The sequence below is a fragment of the Cloeon dipterum genome, chromosome 3 (genome assembly GCF_949628265.1).
Source record: "Cloeon dipterum chromosome 3, ieCloDipt1.1, whole genome shotgun sequence".
Classification (NCBI taxonomy): Eukaryota; Metazoa; Arthropoda; class Insecta; order Ephemeroptera; family Baetidae; genus Cloeon; species Cloeon dipterum.
The window spans coordinates 32,908,887-32,928,046 of NC_088788.1; the positions used below are offsets into that span (position 1 = coordinate 32,908,887).

The following is a 19,160-nucleotide window of genomic DNA, read 5'->3' on the forward strand; positions in this document are numbered from 1 at the left end:
GGATTAACGAGAGCATTTTAAATAATTAAAAACTAATACATCATAAACAAACATAAATGTTTTAAATGTTTAAGAAACACACAGAAAATGATTCTTCTTGCAATAAAAAATGGTTTTTTGTTAGAAATTTATTGCGTGATAAGCACAACATAGTTAAGTATTTCCAAACGCTGCGACTCCTTTTGTTACACCCCAGCAGTGTGAGGCAATAAGCAATGCCCAGCTGAGAGAGTATAACAATGCGAAAAGGATAATCGGGACAATTCTGCGAAACTCTGGCCTCTGAAATACAGAAAATCGGACACAAGAAGAAAAGACATGAACAATCATGTGTATTAGGGGATTTAGCTAAGGTTTTTTCATTGAATTCGCGTGTGATCAAGGTCGATTGCGGAAGAACAACGTGTTTTGCGAGCCGAAAGTGACCCTTTGTCTCCGAAACAATGTCTGTGCGAACTGCAGATGAATCGTTGACCGAGCTGATCACCTCTCAAGACCTTCAGGACCTGCAGAGCTGCTTCGAGGAGAGCAGCCTCAACTTTGAGCGTGTGTTCGAGCAGCTGCCACCCGTGAACACTGACAAGGACTCGTCCCCAGGGTGAGTCTTCTTTTGCCACTTGACTTGCCTCTTTTTACCCTCCGAGGGTCGGCAGATTCGAGCGGACTGACAGCTTGAATTTGGATGAAATCCATATGCGAATCCAGTCGCAGGAGCTGTCCGAGGAACCTTCACATGCCACAATCACCATCGAGACCACCGACCCAGACACTAAGGAGAGTGATATCAAAAGATTCCTCTGCACATATGAAGGCTGTGACCGAACATACAGCACCGCCGGCAACCTCAGGACCCACATGAAAAGGCATTTAGGTGTGTGTGTGTGTGTGTGTGTGTGTTTCCTGATCAAAAAGGGATCAATTTAAAAGTTGTTTATTGATGGTTTGGTTTTCTGAAATGCATATACATACAAATAATGTTGTGGCTGTCCAATAAGATTTGAAATAATTTATGAGTTTGGCATCTTTCTACTTTGTCCTGCAGGTGAATATCGATTTGTTTGCTCAGAGCCGAACTGCGGGAAAGCATTTTTGACTTCCTACAGTTTAAGAATTCACATCAGAGTGCACACAAAAGTGAAACCGTTTGAGTGCAAGTTTGCCGACTGTGAAAAGGCTTTCAACACCCTCTACAGGTGAGCTTGATAAGAGACTTTGACAATTTGGAGTGTTGTATAGAGCGGAAGCTATAAAAACTGGCCATTCCCAACAGACTGCGCGCACACCAGCGACTCCACAATGGCAATACCTTCAACTGCAAGCAAAAGGGCTGCTTGAAATACTTCACGACCTACAGCGACCTCAAGAAACATGTCCGAACCCACACCAAAGAAAAGCCTTTCAAGTTTGCCAACATTGCTCTTTTTTGAGGGTGAAATTTTAAAATCTCTGCTCTGCAGGTGTATTGAAGATGGCTGCGAAAAGTCCTTCACCGCCAGCCATCACCTGAAAACGCACAGGAGAACCCACACTGGCGAAAAACCCTATTCGTGTCCCGAGGATGACTGCTCGCGCACGTTTTCAACCTCGCACAGCCTCAAATCGCACACCAAACGCCATTTGAATCAAGCCTCAAAGCGGCAAAAGGCGACAAACAATGTGAGTTAACAAATAGTACCATTTTCATTAAATATAGTCGTTCGTTGAAATATTCAAATAATTAAAAAGGGAACTCTTGGGATTGGACGCTTCATTTTTTGGCGAAATCATTTAAATTGTGAAGTGTCCAATGAGTTGAGAGATATTAACAGGGGAAAGTTTTATTTTACGGAATTTCTGAGCCACAGAGTTTACTTAACATGGCAAATGATGTAAAATCGAATTGTGAAGCAAGTTTTCATTCAACCGAGATGATAATTTATAGAGATAGACTCTATCTGACAAGACTAACCAGTCAATTAGTCATTTTTACTTTCTGGGAAGTCTCTATTTAATAGAATTGGGGTTATAAGTCATTAAAGTCCCTCCCTTTTTCAAAAATTTCCGAGCTCACTTCCATGTCATAAAGCTCCATTTTTGTCGTTAGTAAAAATTCTGAACAATTTTAATTAAGTTTCTAAGCGTCCATTTTTTTAAAATTATGTAAGAAAGTTTTGATAAACATGCATGTAACAAAAAATAGTAAATTTTATCACCTTTCAGAATATGTTTAGTATTTTTCTCTCTGATCAACGACTAAAACGTTACAAAGCCCGGAACTAACCCTTTGTGGGTTCGTAACGTCAAAGCTGACCCACCCACCAATCGATTTTTTTACAAAAAGAAATTCATCTTATTTGCATCTTATTGGTATTTTGGTCCATTTTATTAAAATTACCGAAAATCGCTAAAATAGTTTACTTGACGTCAGGAACGGAATTTGATGGGGGTTTTTTCACCAAAAACTAAAGAGTTTCCCTGTCAGATGGTGCTTAAACTCTCGTTTCTTTTTCAGGGCAACACAACAGACGACGAAGACACGCCAAGCGCACAAGCATCTGATGAGTATGGTGCTAGCGTGACCAGTATTTCGGCTGAAGATGGCTCTGTGCAAGGTAAATCCGTGATCTACCCTAATGAATGATAATTATGATTAATATGCACCTCGCAGCTTACGCTATTATCCCACTTACGGAGAAAAATATTCAGACGATTTCGGCACACGGTGTCATGACTATTAAGGGGTACTTGAGCAACAGCAACGAAATCAGGCTGCAGCAGGAAATACCAGAGCACGCGGCCAAAATCATGCTGCAGGTATATCCAGACCCTCCTCGTTTAGTTTGTTTCTTTTCTTATCAAGCGTATTTCAGCTTAAAAGTGGAGAGGAACTGACTTCTATTGCGGGCAAAGCCACTGTCACAGTTGAAACTGATCAGGGCGTCACGCAAATCGACAACTGGAACGGATTTGAAAATGGAAACCAGACTTTCCTGACCGTTTCAAATACTATGCCAGATAGGTAATACATTTTGACGATTCCTCAAAATGTTCTGTATACAAAATTATTTAAATCCCTGCAATCAAATTTTACTACCTAATTTTTGTCTATCTTACATTTTTTTGCAGCAACATGCTGAAGAACATAACAGCAGACGCGGACATTTGCCGTTGCGACCCTTGCCGGTGCCACGAAATGCCAACCGACTGTCGGGGCTGCTCAAATGACCTGCTGCGCATTGTCAACAATTCCCTGGACTCCACAAGCCAGCAGCCAAAGCAGACTGAGCTGGCGGAGCCAGAGCTATCCTTGGTCAACTCACTGACGGCAGATGAGTTTGAACAACTGCCCTCCATTTCATCCCAGCAGTTGGACAACCTCAGCGTGCTTGAGGTAATTTTTTAATTCGATTCCAATTAGCAATAATTGCTAACATAGGCATTGAATAAAGAAAATGTTGTGAGATTTTTTCAACTTTGGTCGAGCCGTTGATTTTATACAGTATTGGAATTTTGTGGGGTTTTTTACATCTTCCAACTTCTGCCAGCCACATCTCTGGTCCAAGGCTAAAAAGACGAAAATATTGCTAATTTTTGTGTGCTAAAAATATCGGTGATTATTTAAAAACCAAATACGAGTCGATCTGATCAAAATCCTAGGAGGAAATAAATTTTAAAGTTCGAAAAACGTGATTTTTGCACTTTCTTTGCAAGGATATCATTGGAAATTGAAAATTCACCATTTTTCCAAACGGAGCAAACTTAAATAGTTTTACCGACTCTATTCGTACGCAAAAAATCGCCGCCGGTCCGGAAACCAATTTTCAGATTGTTCGCGCCCATAGAAAAATTAAAATAAATGTTTTTCGGTTTTTTCTCTTCTCTCGGCTTGTAATGCTCACAGGCGAAAATGGTTTTGTTTTTGTTAAAATTCGACCGCTCGTCGGATCGTCGACCACGAAACCTCACTGGACAGCTATTAGATTGGACTTTTACTTGGGATACCTTAACGACCTTTTTCAGGGTACCCCGACTTGAGATCAGCCCCGAGGCTGATTTTTAATGCTTTTTCAGTACTTTTGAGCACATTTGGCGATACTTGGAAGCGATTATTTATCCTTGCCTGTCACCGACCTTCCTCAGGTCGCGCGACCTGAGGACTGTATTTTGTGGTTATGCGGGCGCTGACACTTATATTTGAGTCTTTTGGTCAATTAGGCATTCATTCACCAGATATTTAAAAAAAGTGTCTCAAAAACGTTACACTTCTTTTGGGAAATTCTTCACGCTCTTTAGCAAGTAACCTCATTGAATTATAAGAGTTCCTCCTCTCTCATCCAGCTTGAGTTTTCATATTATACGGATTTTTCTTTCCTTCCTCACGATTTGTCGCCTCTATAAATTTAACGTTATAATCTTTTGACACTGATAAATGTTTTTGCCGGCAGTTGGAGAGTGACTTGCAGCCAGAAGAGAGCGATGAGGCGCCACTGCCGCTGACGGAGGCCGAGTCGTCGCCGGGCATCGCCGTTCCTGTTGTGTTCAACGACTCGACGGGCAACTTTGAATGCATCAAGACATCAGGGCCGCAGCACAGCATCGCGCGCGTGTGGCGCGACTCGCCAGCGACGCAGTCCAACGGCTGTTTGTGCGGCGAAAACGAGGGCAAGGAGCCTTGCTGCGTGGTCGTGTGCCTCAAGACCTTGAAGCAAATCAAAAAGGTAGTCAAGCATGGGTGCTGCGTGCTGAAGCCCACTGAGCCGCCACCGCCGCCGCCCCCGCCCGAGCCAAACGGAAACGAGGAGCCCAAAGACTCATATTTGGAGTTTGTAGAAATTCTAGATCTTCCCAATTCGGTGTTCTCGCTAGACATTGATGAGGACGTAGAGGAAAGTCACTAGTTGCCAAACTTTTTTGCTCTTTCTTATTCAGGTTCGACTCTGTTTCTAAGCTTTCTTGTTGTCTTGTATTCATGCTCTCATCAATCGATTGCCAGTATTCATTGGAATGGTTCAAGCCACGTAGTCTTTCAGACATAATGTAATAACATTTAAACAATGAATTATCTTTTTAAATTTGAGTGGTGATCGTTTTATTAGTATTTGTTCTAGCGACGTCCATATTTTTGTAACCATCATTCTTAAGAAACCAAGCTTTTTTCGATGTGTAACCTTCTACCTTTTGAATCGCGTTAATGCATTTCGCCAAATTTGACGCTACTTTGGCTCCTTGTTTGACCGCATCCTCATAAATCTATTCAACTGATGTAAAGAACAGCCTGCGCCTCTGTGTAGTCGCGCAGGCGTGCCTTACTGATCGTTTCACGTGCCTTGACGCTTTACCCCCTTCGTTCTGATGGAAATATTCTAGTGGCCATTACGTGCCAAATCGCATTCTCCTCGCCTCTTGTGATTTACAGTAGTTTCCGACGCCGTCTTAGGCAGAATATATCAAAGTCTGTAAGGGATTTATTTTTAATTATCAGAGCCTCACATTTTCTACTTCTTTGAGTGTCAAAATATCAATTCCTGGGCCTGCTGTTATGTGTTTCCTTTGAAATTATTTGCGAACCGCAGATATCAATCTACTTAGGAGGGCTTAAGTAACGATATTTATACAGTGTTTGCTATTCATAATCAAAAAATCATAAACACCTTTCAGAAAACCATTTATCTGGGGGAAATTACTAACATCTCGACGGATTCGCATTCTACAGACTGACCTAAGTAGCGATTTGTTTGCTTTCGGCCGATTCCTAGCTCCGCATCACGCTTCCTTTGACTTTGATTATGTATTAAGCCGACGAAACTTCTACTTCAATAAAAGGGCATTTTGTTGTGTTTATATTGTTATAATATATGATTTCGGTCTAGTGACGAGAGTGCAAGATTTATTTACATGTTTACAAATATACACTATATATGCTCTGTTGAATCGTGCAAACTAAATTGAAATAAAACCGTGATTACGTCGTTGACATGTAGCCTGCCGAGTGTTTTATTTATTTGCGTTTGATCACAGCATAATCGTGGTAACAACCTAGCCTAAGAGAACCGTCACACCGAGATGAAAGGATCACAAAAAGGGTTATTTGGGCGGCAGCCACACTTCGCCGGTGTACTCGGGGCCCAGGATGCCCCTGAGGGCCTCGTTAAAGACGCGGTCGTTGAAGCACGCCCTTGTCTTGCCCGTCTCCGCTTCCACCTCGACCAGCTTGGCTGCCTCTTTGGCCGCCTTGCTGAATCTGTGCACGTCGGCCACCGCAGCCTTAATCTCGGCCGCGTGGTCCACATACTGCACTCTGGAATTTCAAGATTATTCAATTTATACTCGCCCTGCGAATTATTATTTTTTTTAATTTAATTTATTAACAGATAGATATGTTCATAAACTGGCTATTTATTTCTAGTTTTTATGCAAGTTAAAATGCTTCTTCCATTAATTTTAATTTTGTTGAGAGAGGAGAGAGTCACTCATATTAATTTTTCCCAAATGAACGTACACATTTCGAATAGGCTAGTGCAAAATTCGGTAAGAACTCACTTTTTCTTCACATTCGAGGAAAATCCTATGGGAAAAACTCGGACCCAGTCTCCATCCTTTGGTGGCGCGTCCCTCCAGTCCCTCCCGTTGCCCCACACGGTCTTGTTCTGACAGGGAAAAAAAATCAATTTAATTGATGTTAAAAAACTGGAGCTGCTCATTACCGATGCGGGCATATTTTGTGGCTGCTGGCGTGACCACCTAGTCGAGGGCACCACCTTGACCGGCCCGACGTCTTCCTTGGCCCACCGCGAAGGCGGCGCTCCTTCGGACTCGTCCTCGCCTGTCACAATTGACAGTGACCTTACCCTCTGCAACCTCGGCCTCGCTGCTGGAATCAAGCGCATTTGTTCTCTAAACCTTTGCAGTCATTTCAATAGATCTCCTAAGACTGATATTCAGTATACTGATTGCTATGGCGCATTGCACTTGCAAAATTTACTTTAAAAATTGGGACTTTGTTTTAAATATATTTTACAATGCCTTCTCCCATGCATAGGCGACTCAAATGAGGAATGGGTAGCTCAAAGTGAATTATTTCTACAAAAAAATCATGTTGCACGTTTTTGTACTGCTATATCGGACCCGCAGGCCTCATCATCAACACTATTCACTTTCAAATTAAAACTCAAGTCACGACTGTATTAGCTGCAGAGAAATCTGAATTAATCTGTTCGAAAACGTTTGTGACATTATTTTGATGGAAAGAACAGGGAAGATTTAATTTCCGAAACTATCGCAGTTCAGTTCATCTCCGATTTTTATTTTTTACTGTCGAATATTTGTAAGTTGTAAATAATTGTAATAATTCATATTAATCCCCCATTTCTTAATCGTTTTATCTATGGGATCAGCAATTGTAAAATATATTTTAAAGCAATCATGCAGCTCCAAAGCAAAAAATATAAATATTCCTACACGAAAAATCAAACTCACAATGAAACCTCTGTGCTGGCACTTTAGCTCTGCTACGAGACTTGCGTTGCATCCACCTGTTGCCCATGCTGGAACAGACTGCAAAAAGCCTGTTAAAAACGCGAACGATCGCTCCGCAAAACATTTAGATTACTTGTGCAATCCTCCGAGTCTGAGGTGGAGTCGTCTTGCGGCGGCTGCCACGAGGTGAACATGGACAGGCCCGTATGCGATACCGGCATGCCCATTAAATCGAACATGTCGTGTAGCATTGGCTTCTTAACGGCGGCGTCCACGTCGCTGTCAGCGCCGAGGGCCGGACTCAGGTTCACCTAGGTCACAAAAAGACCCAAAGTTTTTTTTTAATATTTTCTTATTTTCTATAATTGCTAAATAAATATTTTTAACGGTCAATTTTTATTTTTACCTCAAGGAGCCAGGGGCGTAACGAGGTGTCGACGAGAATGTCGAATCCATAGAACTCGAAGCAGTTGGGGGCGGGCGGAGGAGGCGCTGACGCATTTTGTGCCAGCACGGTCAGCGCGACGATCGACGCGATTTTTTGCCACAGCAGCCAATCGCTCTCGCCACTCTGGTTGAGGTAGTGCCGAAGCTGCTTCAAGCTCCACTTGCAGCCTTCATTACAGAAAGAAGAGAAGCAAAAAGATTTTATTTTGCAAAATCAATTAGAAAATGCTGATTGTTTTTGACATGTTGGATTCTGCCCGGAAATTGAATTAAATCTAATATTTTACTGTACAACTTTTATAAAAATGTTCCGTGCTGTTCAACCATTGATCCATTGATGAAGAATTTGAATAATAGGGAAATTTTTAGTCTTTCTATGAATGCATTTATTTAAATCGATTCATTGATTCAAATATTCGGAATTTCTAAGCTTTGGTCCTGAAATAGTTTAATCTAATCAATTGTTGATCATTGGTAATTTTTCTCCCCGTATTATTGAAATTTCCATCAGCAATCCTCATTTTCTTTTTTGTTGATACATCTCCAGCCTTTGCATATCCCCTGATTTAGCTTGTCGCTTTCAATATATTTATTTTCAAGAGCCCCTTTAGTGGTAAACATAGGCGATTAATAAAAACTTGTTTAAGATCGAATTTTAAAGACGTTATAAAGAGCTTCCAAAATATAATTATGCAACGCGGTGGGCAGATCTGTGGCGCGGGTTGCCTACCCGCTCCAACGCGCTCCTTCTGCCTGGTGTAGCCGGGGCCGAGCCGGTTGAGCGAACTGTTGGTCAGGTGGCGGAACAGGTTGTTCAGGTCGGCCAGCGAGAACTTGTCGGTGGCGAACCGGACGAGGCCCTCGCGGTACAGGTAGACGCAGAGCGGCCGGAAGCTCGGGATGCACGCGTACAGCCGCAAATCGAATTTGTAGCCGCCGATCAGCAGCGGGTTCGTCACGTACTTCTGCACCACGGCGCTCGAAGCGTAGTTCAACTCGCTAAACTCCTACTCATAAAGGTGATCTAATCAGACAAATCGATTCGTCTAGTTGCAACTCGAAATGATAAAAAGTTAAAAGAATTGCGAATGAGTATTTCATTTAAGAAAATAAGTAATTAAAATGATTTTCCAAATTTGATAAAGGATTTATTTCCCCAGAAGAGATATTTACTTTATAATTCGCAAATTATTTCATAGTTCACGACGAGAGGAATTGGAATCAAGCGAAATATTAATTGAAAAAACCGTTTAATTTTACGGAAAATTTGGCAAAATCTGATATATCCTCAGTATTGTAGAGATTAACTGTTGCTAAATTTCACAAAGAACAAACTGAATGAACTCCTTGCTCTAGCTAACAATGCAAAATGTTTTTAATTATCAGCCTGTACAGCTTGATCTACTTTAAATTCCACTAAAATTAAATTCAACTCAAATGTCCTCAAAACAACTTGCTGACAAAGTTTTTTAAAAGAAAAAACAAATTATTACGTAATAAAAAAATGTTTGATGTGAGTACTGACCCTGAAGAGAAATATTCCTCGTCCTTGACTCTGTCCGACCGGTTTGCAGATCCAGACGAGCTGCTCCTCAGGCGGCTCGAGGCAATGGAAGGAGCCTGAGCGGACGCGGCCGTTGTTCCTGTTGCTGCCGCTGCACTCGGCCAACAACTTGGTGTATTCGAGGGGCAGTTGGTAGCATGGCGGACTGTAACCGAAATGACGCGTCATATATTTTAGGAAACACTCGACGTTCAACAAGACGCCCGCACGAGAGCTAGGCGTTATTGACCTCTCAAGTTCAAGGTCCGATTTGGTGGCCCGCATGCATAATACTGGATTACGTGACTATTACCTGAAATCGAAGATGGAGCCATAAACTTTTTTCATGCAGCGCAGGTAGCGTGCCAGATGATCCTTTCGGCAGATGGACGAGCCCTTCGGAATATGATTTGTGTACTGCAACAGACGGTGGAATAATTAGGGCCGTGAGGAATAAAATACATATTTCACCTGCTGTGAGATTTCGAGCTTGGAAGAAATTTTAAATATTACAGAGAAACAAAAACAGTTTATGAAGGCAACAAATATTTCTCTTCTATAGCAGGACTTTTGGTAAAAATTAAAACACACTGCCCTCATAAAATCGGATTTTTGAATGATCGAACACAAAATACATATTTCATTTAAACAAATAAGGAAACAGAAATTTCCTAATAAATTTCGAAATATGTTAAATATCAAGATTATTTACACAATAATTTAAATTTGCTAATTCAACATGGTGAATTTCGTGGCCCTGCCATGGGAAAGCAGGGAATTTCTCACAACCCCATCCAGAATAAACATTGATAATAATTATTAAAATTTATGCAGGAGCGTGTGCTGCGGCACCCACGTCCGCACAATTCTTTCTGCGGATGGAGAGGAAGTTGGCAAGCCGCAATTACAACCGCTCATTAACCCATCTCGGTTTGCGTGTGCTGTGCAACCCTTTCCCGCCGCTGATGTACGAGCTGACACGAGGATAGGAAGCCTCGCAAGGTGAAAACAGCGAAAATTGATCATTTAGAAGGTAACCTGTCGGTTGCACGCGGTTTCATGTTTTAATTGCAGCATAAATCAGGAAAACGCGTGTTTGAAATTCTGCTTCGTGAAACTATATCCGTTTAATGAGGCAAACCCCTTGAAAATTAATAAATCACAACCAACTGGCTACCCATTTGTGATGAGAAATCATAAATTAATGTTTCCCATTCATTATTGTTAGTTTAATCTTGTCTGGTGAACATTTAAGCTGATAAAAACGAAAAAATCACATGAATAATATTTGAAAAACTGCCAGAAATTCTACAGTAAAAAATAAATGATGCTGTGAACAGTTGACAATGAAAATATCTCGATCTGACAGGACAAAAGAACGTTGTGCTCAAAAGCACCATAAAAGTTGCCCCGAGAAGAATTGTTTTCCGATTCATATCATTTCTCCGCTGCATTCCGTGCCCGGTTCAAATCAATTAGACGACACGTCATTTCAACTCTTTATTCGATATCAACGGCTAAAAATAGCAGCTGTTTTCTGCGCAGCCATGACGGAGGTCTCACCTGCCAAGGTTTGAGCTGCTTGTAGTGCGACATCGGGAAGCCGGTGGTGCGCCACCAGAGGTTCCAGTTGTCCTTTACGACGCCGCTCTCGCTGTGCTCACGCCAGCCGCGCTCCAGGCATACCTGCAACCAATTCAATCCTTTACTTTCCTTCCGCCTTATCGGCAGCCTTGCAAACGCAACCCTTCACTGCAATTGTTCGCGTTCAAGGAATCAAATCACACAATCATTTCTTGATTCGCATCTGCTCACAATAAGGAAGTTATTATACATTCTTCGTATTTTTATTGTGGAGTTGTTATCGTATTATCGATTTATTTTGTGAGGCATTTTAATATAAAAAGTAAAATGTAGTTAAAAGAATGGTTTTAAATCAGTTCCTTCATATTCAGGCAACTACATACTCAAAAAAACAGATTTATTTATTTCTTGCTTCTGCAATGTATGCTATGAAAGAAAGTCTTAATTAATGGTAAGCACCGGTCGGTGCAGTTTTCCTTCTAAATAGCGTCAAAAAGGCTGAAATTTCGTTCGTGATAAGTAATAACGTTTGTGTAGTGCAGTAAACGCTGACTTTTTGCCACGCTTCAAGCACACCCGGTTTAACCTTTTATTGTTTAATCACGGGCGGTCTATCGACAACCTTGTAAACACGAGCCTAACTGCTTACACGGCCAGAAAATCGAAGAAAGAGTTAATTCAGCCTATTTATTACCATTTTCCCCTAGTGAAACACTGATTGCGCAGATAAGGAAACGGAAAGGGCAATTTTTTTCACTTATGTTGCACCGCGTGTTGTGTTTCGTGACGAAATTATAAGTACAGACCGCTGCAGATAGTGTAATTTGCATCTGTAATGTCGTTTCCACGAATAATAACGACTGCTAATGTGGCGTGTTCATAAAATGATGTTTGAGAAACGTGTAAGAATATGGCATATAGCTTATCAAAACCGTTTAAAGGAGACCTTTTTAGAAGAAATTTTAAATTTAAAAATACGTCTAATAACGAGGTGATATTTGAAAAAGTTGTAGAGACTATTATACAATTTATTTTCCAATTTTTCCTCCAGAATATTTCTTTCTGATATTTTTGATTATAGATTTACAATGCAAAAAGATAAATATACTAATCAGTTCCCTAAGCTAACGATGAATGTTATTGTGTATTGAATAGTAATCCAACGTTTGTATAATTGTTAAATTGTTAAAAAAGAGATCTCTAAGAGAGACGAATGATAATAGCAAATCTTGAATTCGCCAGTTTTTTCTCAAGCGTTTTCAGGTTGAGAGAGTGCGTGCAGCGCGGCAATCGAGCGAGCAAATTTGGTTGATCCCTTTCAAAGCGTCTGATGTCATTTCGTAGCGAAGAATAAAGTTTAGCAATATCGCTCTTTTGGCTGCGTATCAGTCAAACGTCGCACGAGCTTTGCCGTTTTGCGACCGCCCTTTCTTATTTTCTTACGTCAAGTGAAGCACAAAATCAATATTTTGCTTTTCATAGTTTGCATACGTCATAGAATGTACAAAATGAAACAGGGATTCTCAATAATATTTATAAGGCCTTACAAATTCCAAAGTAATGCTGAATCTGGGTTTATTTATAAAATTATTTGTCCAAAAATAAGGAATTTTAATTTAATGATGGTTATTCACTGCCTTTACGGAAGTAAAATCCAAAAGAGCTTGGAATATTTTTTAAATAGGTCAACTTTAGCAGAAAATTTTGACAGACTTGAGGACTTGGAGATCAGAATATTTTTATTTAATCTGAAAATCACGTTGTTTGTTTCAAGAGGAAAATGAATAAAATACAATAAGGGGCACATTATTTTTAAATTTATTTTTTTCCAAAAGATCTTAACTTCCTACTTGGATCCCTTTCTTTTCCTTTCCATTTAAATTTTAAAAATTTTAGAGAAAAAAACTAAAACACCGCAGGGAATTCGAAAATTTGAAGTTTTATATTGATATAAATTTTTAAGGTTTTAAAGAGGAAAACATTTCTCTACCGAATCACAAATTTTTCCATTATGAAACGGTCAAGTAATGAGATTTTAAAAAGATTGCTTTAACCAAATTCATCCTGCAATGTGTATTTAACATTATAACCGTGTTCAAGTCTTAATTCGACAAATTCTTTTGCAGTTTCTATTTGCAGCTTCATTTTAATAAAATGTTAGTCCTTCATTTTATTGCAGCACCTTGGAATCGTGTGCCATACATGTATTATTTGTTTAGAGGAAAATAAACAAGCTACATATCGTGCGTCCCAATTTGTCTTCTCGCCTGCTGCTGCTCCGAGGGGAGTGTGAGAGAGTTGATTCCGCGCTACGTGTGTTTGTGTGCGTTCAAAGATTGATGAATGAGTTCATGCACGCGTGTATGTGTGTAAGTATTGATGTGTGCAGAAGACAGAGCGAATAATAGAATCACAAGTCGGCTTTCGAATTGAATGGTGCCTGACAGAAGTTATTCAGCGCGCGCGAGGATGTGCAAACAGCGTGCTCACGCGATATCTTCTATTTTCGGCCAACGTGACGTCGCTGCTTTCCCGGCACAGAAACTCATTAAGCCCTTACACACGCGTGCCGATTAAGCAGTTTAAAAGCGCAGTTTTTCACCGCGCGCGAGGCCCGAAATAGAGCGCGATGCGGCGGCACAAACTCTATCGCTGCTTTTGTTTGCCATTATTCTGCTCGATTTCCAGCACACAAAATGTATTTCTGGCTCACTCCGATTCCTGACTCATCAAAGGACGAATTCTTGCGTGATTTGGGGGGATTGATAGTCAAGACAGTTAAAAAATGAGAAAACAACAGGAAACCTTTTGCAATTAAAATACAGAGTTACCTGGTTATAACAGAAAAATATTACGTTCGCAGTTATGAAATATTAATGTGCAAAAATGTGAAAAAGAATAATAAATGGCTGCAAGAGAGTTGCTATGCTACTGTTGTTGAGCTAAAATTAGATTGCTAATAGGGCAGTGATATTTATGCGATTTCCTATTTTATCTGAGCTTCCAATCGTTGCAGGATCATCAAATGAGCACGAATCATGCAATTTTAAGCTAATTCAACCTCGCTACATCAGTCTAAAACTAAAACACCTTCTATAAAAGGCGTTAGGAAATTTTCTCGGGGTTTCATTTTTAGTCTTACGGTATAAAAGGATTAAATTCATGCACAAAAGAGGATAAAAATCGCTCTATCTATTCTTTGATATAATTTTTCAGTTCAGGATGAAAAACATTTCTTTTTCTGCCTTGGGAGTCGAAGTTGGCGCTACCTATACTCATGACTACAGGAGTGGCCGAAAGCTGGTCAAGATGAAATAAAATTTCGACTCTTTTGAGAGCACAGCGAGAACAAGTCCAAATTTTCCTTCAATATTACGAGCTGACCAGTGCAGTGAAAAAGCACCAGCCGATAATGCTTCAAAAGTGACTGGACTTTAATGTACGGCTTCTGAATAAAACGCTAAAAAACATTGCCGTTTATATTTTTGAGTATTTGACTCACAAGTTTGCATGCTTTTGGCGAGCATCAATGGTCTTCTTATAATAAAATCAGGATTTATTTCACAATTTAGGGAAATTTAGCTCATAATTCACACACCATTGGATAGAGCGCAACGAGAGAGTTCGAAATGAATAAAAAAAATCATATAATATTTTAGAAATGAGGCAAAATCAGACATTTAGCTGCTCCTCGGTCCTGATTTCTTGATTGCACATTGTAGAGATAAACTGTTGCTAAATTTCACAACCAATATGTAGTCATTAATGCAAAATATTCTTAATTGTTGTCCTGCAATACACTTCAAGCTAACAAGCTGATAAGAAAATGCTTTCCCTTGAATAGTTTCAGGCTAACATAACTTAAGACTTCTTTTTACAAGACATTTCACATCACATTTATAAATGTATTACTGTAACATGCGATTTCGGCGCGATTCTAAAATAGACTGAGGATATTGGCCCGTGCGCTAAAAATAAAGCTTTTTCCAAGTGGAAGCGAAAGTTGTGTCTTAAGTGCTCATCCTTGGTTTCCGAGCTTGTTTTATTCGCCAAGTTTGTACGTGCTCATAAAAAACGTCGACATCTTTGCCCGATTCGGTGGGAAAAGCGGGCGAATCGCGTGCGCACACAAACAACAGGGTCACCTGGTGTCACCTCGAGTGCTCCGATTTTAATTGTGCAACTCGGCTCCAGGCTCCAAAGGAAAGCGTAATTTATTCCGCAGAAGGAACAATAGAGCGAATGCAAATTATACTTTTACGACCGGATTAATCGCCGAGGAGAAAGAGGAAAGAGAGGAAGCGTATATGCACGTTAGTATTTATACAAATGCGGCCGAGTCACGGCCGACCATTATTTACCGCAGCGAAATATGTATTCTCTAAACTGCTGGGGCGGAATCGTGTATTGCATTCCTCGCGCACTCCAGAACAATTGGAACAAGAATGAATTCGCTTTACATCGGAGAAATGAATACCAGATATTACTACACCGCTGAAGAGAACAATCTATTTTGGAGATTTTATGGATTTTGAGGGGGATCAGTAAATTTTCCCAATTATCTTCACGTGTAGACGTGGAAAAATCATGGCCACCAAGTTTAGTGTCTTAAACGAACATCAACAACAGTGTTTACTGGTGTTTGTGCCGGTTTATGGTATTTATTTAATTTATTCGACCTTTATAAAATTTAGAATTTCTGGAATTTCTAAATTCATGTTTGTATTTTACGAATTAATGCTGTGGACACAGTTAAAATTCTCTGGAATGAATTTGTTGAGAAATACTTTGGGGCCAAAGTAGCTCTTAAAATTTCAGTAACGAAACCTTTAAGTGGAGTGTTTTCAGTCACGCTACATGGTAGTGTTTCGGTATAAATTATACCTCTCAATTCGTGCAAATTTTAAAATAAATCAACGAAATTCTCGATTTCATTATCTTTGAACCAAAGGAAGATACACCTATTTTAGATTATATAACTCTAGTTTTAGTTTGCCCCTCTGCTTTTGGGAAATGATGGACGAGGGGTAGCGAAGCGAGCGGATGCAAAGTGGCTAACGAGGCGGCTGGTGCGATTTGGAGGCGAAAATGCTAATCAGCAGCCCTTTTCTTGCGTGGTAAATGATTGTATTTTGATGCCCTTGAATATTAATACCAGATTATCCTTTCGCTGTATATGAACTACACGTTTCATGGTCGCGCGATAAAAAGTTTTACTCTTTCCTAACTTCACGCGCATTGTTTTGTTTTCCAAGTGTGTTGTTCCTGCGCTTTTCATGGAAATCGCCGTCGACCCCTTCAAGGTCTGTAAATGGTCAATACAAAAGCCGGGTTGATTGCCGTTAATCACAAATGAGAAATCTTTCGAGATGCTATTCAGCAAGTTTTATGGTCCGAAACAACAACACACTAATCCGTGGTGCAATGTTGGAAGTATGTTATAACGAAACATTTTTCATTTTCTACTTGAGAACGCAGAATTTATTTTTTAATCAAATTTTCCCAACAAAAATTGTATTTCGGAAATTCAGAAATATATAATTAATTACATCTTTATTGTCTTTTGGCGAGGTCATACGTCAGATATGGTTACATTTCTAATTGTATGCCCCCTAATTGATGTCGAAGGAAAAAAGAAAATTGCAGCAAAGAAAAGAAAGGTATATAATAAGAAAACTTTCATACTTTGCTGCAGTTTTGCTGGAGAGAAAAATAAAAGACAATATCACGAAGGCCTTGGAAGGTGCAAGCACAGCCAAGGCCTCTAATTGCGATCGATGAAATCATAAAGCTCTCTATTGTATGCTGGGAGAAAGAGATCGGTTTGCGTTTCGTTCGCGCTCTAATGACAAGATAATTCAAATGAGAGCCGCTATCTAGATTTCCAACTTCCCTCCGCCTGATCAACACGGGATGCGACCTTGCCCTCAAGAAGGTCAAATTTTCGACCCTTCTGAATCAGATTCATTGATGATTTCCCCTCAATTTACAGCATTGAATTTTTTAACTATCGAAACTGACAACAAAAGATTATGAATCAATAATTTAAAATTCATTATGATAAAATTCAAAATATCACATTAAAATGATAGTTTTGTACCTTTTAAGATTCAACACCGTGATTTCTGGAAAACCCTGGTTAAATTTAAGCGTAAAAAACCATTCAATTAATTTAGAAAAACTGCATACATAAATAAAATTATCATTATTTCTCAGCTGCAAAAAAATAAAACTTACCTGGAGGAGGAGATTGGGCCCGATGCCGTTGTCATTGATGCGGAACACGAAGGGCCCGTCGGCCCAATCCATGACGCTCAACAGGCCGTCGACGGACGATCACTGAAAGCATCCTTCACTCAGCCATCGTTTCCGATTAAAATTCGCGAATGCAAATCGGTTCAGTCACGTGGTTGCGCCGCAAGCAAACAACCACTGCTCTATTAGTCGCGTTGCCCGGGGTTACACGCACTCGACGCGCGCCTTTTCTCGTACGAAAATCGTAAATAGCAAAAGAATAGGATTGTGTGTATACGCGTCCGCACTCAGGGCTTCCAGCTCGCTCCGATTGAAATCGATTCACCAATTCGTATTATTAAAAGCAGAAGTGTATTGGGGGAAATTTTCGGTCGGCTCTTTTTCTTTCACAGAAATGTTTTCGGTCTCATTCATCAATCTTGCGCCTTCGTAAAAGTTTCCCTTCAAATTTAAATTACGAAATCTAATGCCAATTTTTTTCTGTGTGGGGAAAATTGAATACTTACTTTTTTTAATCAGGACCATTTAAATCACATGCGGAATAAACAAACGGGAACGTTTGATGTTTTCGATAAGGCAAATTTTTTTTCCATGCCTTTGATAAATACTTAAAATAATGAATTAAAATGAGACGAACATTGTTAGATATACAAAGCCATTTTTTCGCATTTTAATTTTACATAGAAATAAGTAACGTCTAAGTTAAGTCTAATCGAAATTTGCGTGCCTGTGTTTAATAAAAACTCTGCTAAACAAAAACTTTTTCAATTTTCCGAAAGCCTTTTTGCGTCACAAAACTGACGTCTAATCTATGTGACTTTTGTTATGATCAAAGTCAACCAAGATATTAAAGAGAAATTGCAACAAAGCTGTATTTTTCAGCTGGGCAGTGTATATTATTTAATGTTATATCGGATAGCATTGCAGTTTTTCCTTAATAGTGACAGCTATAGAATATATATTTTTTTTGTAATTACATTGTTCTGGAAACATTCCATCTTTATACATTTCATGTCATTACTAAAAAAGCGTAAAGATTGTGCAAATTTCAGGAAAAATTAAATCCCTGTTCTTATAATAGCCGCCCGTTTCTACAATTCAACTACTCCGTTGCATTTCCTTTGTATGCCACAAAATTTGCAGAAACGCATTATATAGCTTCTTTGTTACAAAGCCGCGTATTAGTGTTAGCAGAATTTAGCTCTTCCAAGTACTGCAATTATACCGCATGCTGCCTGCGGGAAAGCTTTTAAAATGAAAATTGCAGCAGACTTAATTTGAGCGCAACTACAAAACCTCGCCGGAAGAAAGCAATTCCGCAAAACAAGTTTTATGCTCTGTCGTGTTCTGATTAGTCAGGTGAACAATTAAACGAGTAAACACGCGCGGGATGCGTGCAAATAGAACGATTAGGGGCGCAGTTTTTTGTGCCTGGCGCGGTGATTACGATTACCTTTTCGTCCGCTCACCAGAGATTGAGAGCGAGAGCCGGAGACGTTGCTTCTGGTCGTGGCTGGGTAGCAGGTAGACTTCCCGCCGAGCACGCGAGTGCGACTGGCCGAGGGCGGGTTCGGCGCTGCCGTTAAGTAGCCACCCCTCCCTGCCTCCCCGCCCCCTGCCGAATTATGCAGCCCTCAAGGATCCTCTCATCGCTCTCGCAAGGTTTGCTCGTCACACTAGATTCGTTATCCATTATTTAACAGGCTCCAATTAAGAGCTATTCTTCGTCGCGGCGCTACACACATGCGATTCTTCCATCCGATTGTCGTGAATATGATCGAGTTCATGCCTTCGGATCGAGATACCAGGGAGTATCAAGGATATAACTGACTATTAAAAAAAATGGGAAAGATAATATATACGCAGATATTTTTTA

General features: G+C 40.0%; 2 protein-coding genes across 4 annotated transcripts; one reads left to right on the plus strand and one right to left on the minus strand.

Annotated features, from left to right (window-relative positions):
• The first annotated feature begins 204 nt into the window (after positions 1 to 204).
• Positions 205 to 5,959, plus strand: MTF-1 (Metal response element-binding Transcription Factor-1). Its single transcript, XM_065483819.1, has 10 exons — positions 205 to 598; positions 654 to 871; positions 1,043 to 1,193; positions 1,271 to 1,402; positions 1,458 to 1,656; positions 2,492 to 2,591; positions 2,648 to 2,793; positions 2,850 to 2,998; positions 3,106 to 3,370; positions 4,425 to 5,959. Exons 1-10 carry the CDS (start codon positions 444 to 446, stop codon positions 4,875 to 4,877), a joined length of 1,968 nt encoding a protein of 655 aa, XP_065339891.1. The 5' UTR covers positions 205 to 443; the 3' UTR covers positions 4,878 to 5,959.
• On the minus strand, positions 5,947 to 18,836 carry LOC135939431 (probable tubulin polyglutamylase TTLL2). Of its 3 annotated transcripts, none has more exons than XM_065483822.1 (12): positions 18,738 to 18,836; positions 17,267 to 17,368; positions 11,009 to 11,131; positions 9,759 to 9,862; positions 9,428 to 9,611; positions 8,633 to 8,909; positions 7,862 to 8,070; positions 7,589 to 7,766; positions 7,456 to 7,533; positions 6,684 to 6,847; positions 6,520 to 6,626; positions 5,947 to 6,277 (listed from the first exon to the last, which is right to left on the minus strand). In XM_065483822.1, exons 2-12 carry the CDS (start codon positions 17,336 to 17,338, stop codon positions 6,064 to 6,066), a joined length of 1,710 nt encoding a protein of 569 aa, XP_065339894.1. In that variant the 5' UTR covers positions 17,339 to 17,368; positions 18,738 to 18,836; the 3' UTR covers positions 5,947 to 6,063. The 3 variants fall into 3 exon arrangements, with proteins under 3 accessions (XP_065339894.1, XP_065339893.1, XP_065339892.1); XM_065483821.1 differs by having other exon boundaries at positions 6,684 to 6,850; XM_065483820.1 differs by having other exon boundaries at positions 6,520 to 6,850.
• Between the last annotated feature and the right edge of the window lie 324 nt (positions 18,837 to 19,160).

Excerpts from the sequence above, each read along its gene's own strand:
- MTF-1 (XM_065483819.1), top strand. The coding sequence starts at position 444 with ATGTCTGTGCGAACTGCAGATGAATCGTTGACCGAGCTGATCACCTCT. Across the intron at positions 2,794-2,849 it reads CGGCCAAAATCATGCTGCAG|CTTAAAAGTGGAGAGGAACT; the intron begins GTATATCCAGAC and ends AGCGTATTTCAG. Across the intron at positions 3,371-4,424 it reads ACAACCTCAGCGTGCTTGAG|TTGGAGAGTGACTTGCAGCC; the intron begins GTAATTTTTTAA and ends TTTTGCCGGCAG.
- LOC135939431 (XM_065483820.1), bottom strand. The coding sequence starts at position 17,338 with ATGGATTGGGCCGACGGGCCCTTCGTGTTCCGCATCAATGACAACGGC. Across the intron at positions 8,910-9,427 it reads GAGGAATATTTCTCTTCAGG|GAGTTTAGCGAGTTGAACTA; the intron begins GTCAGTACTCAC and ends CTTTATGAGTAG. Across the intron at positions 7,767-7,861 it reads TACGCCCCTGGCTCCTTGAG|GTGAACCTGAGTCCGGCCCT; the intron begins GTAAAAATAAAA and ends TTTGTGACCTAG.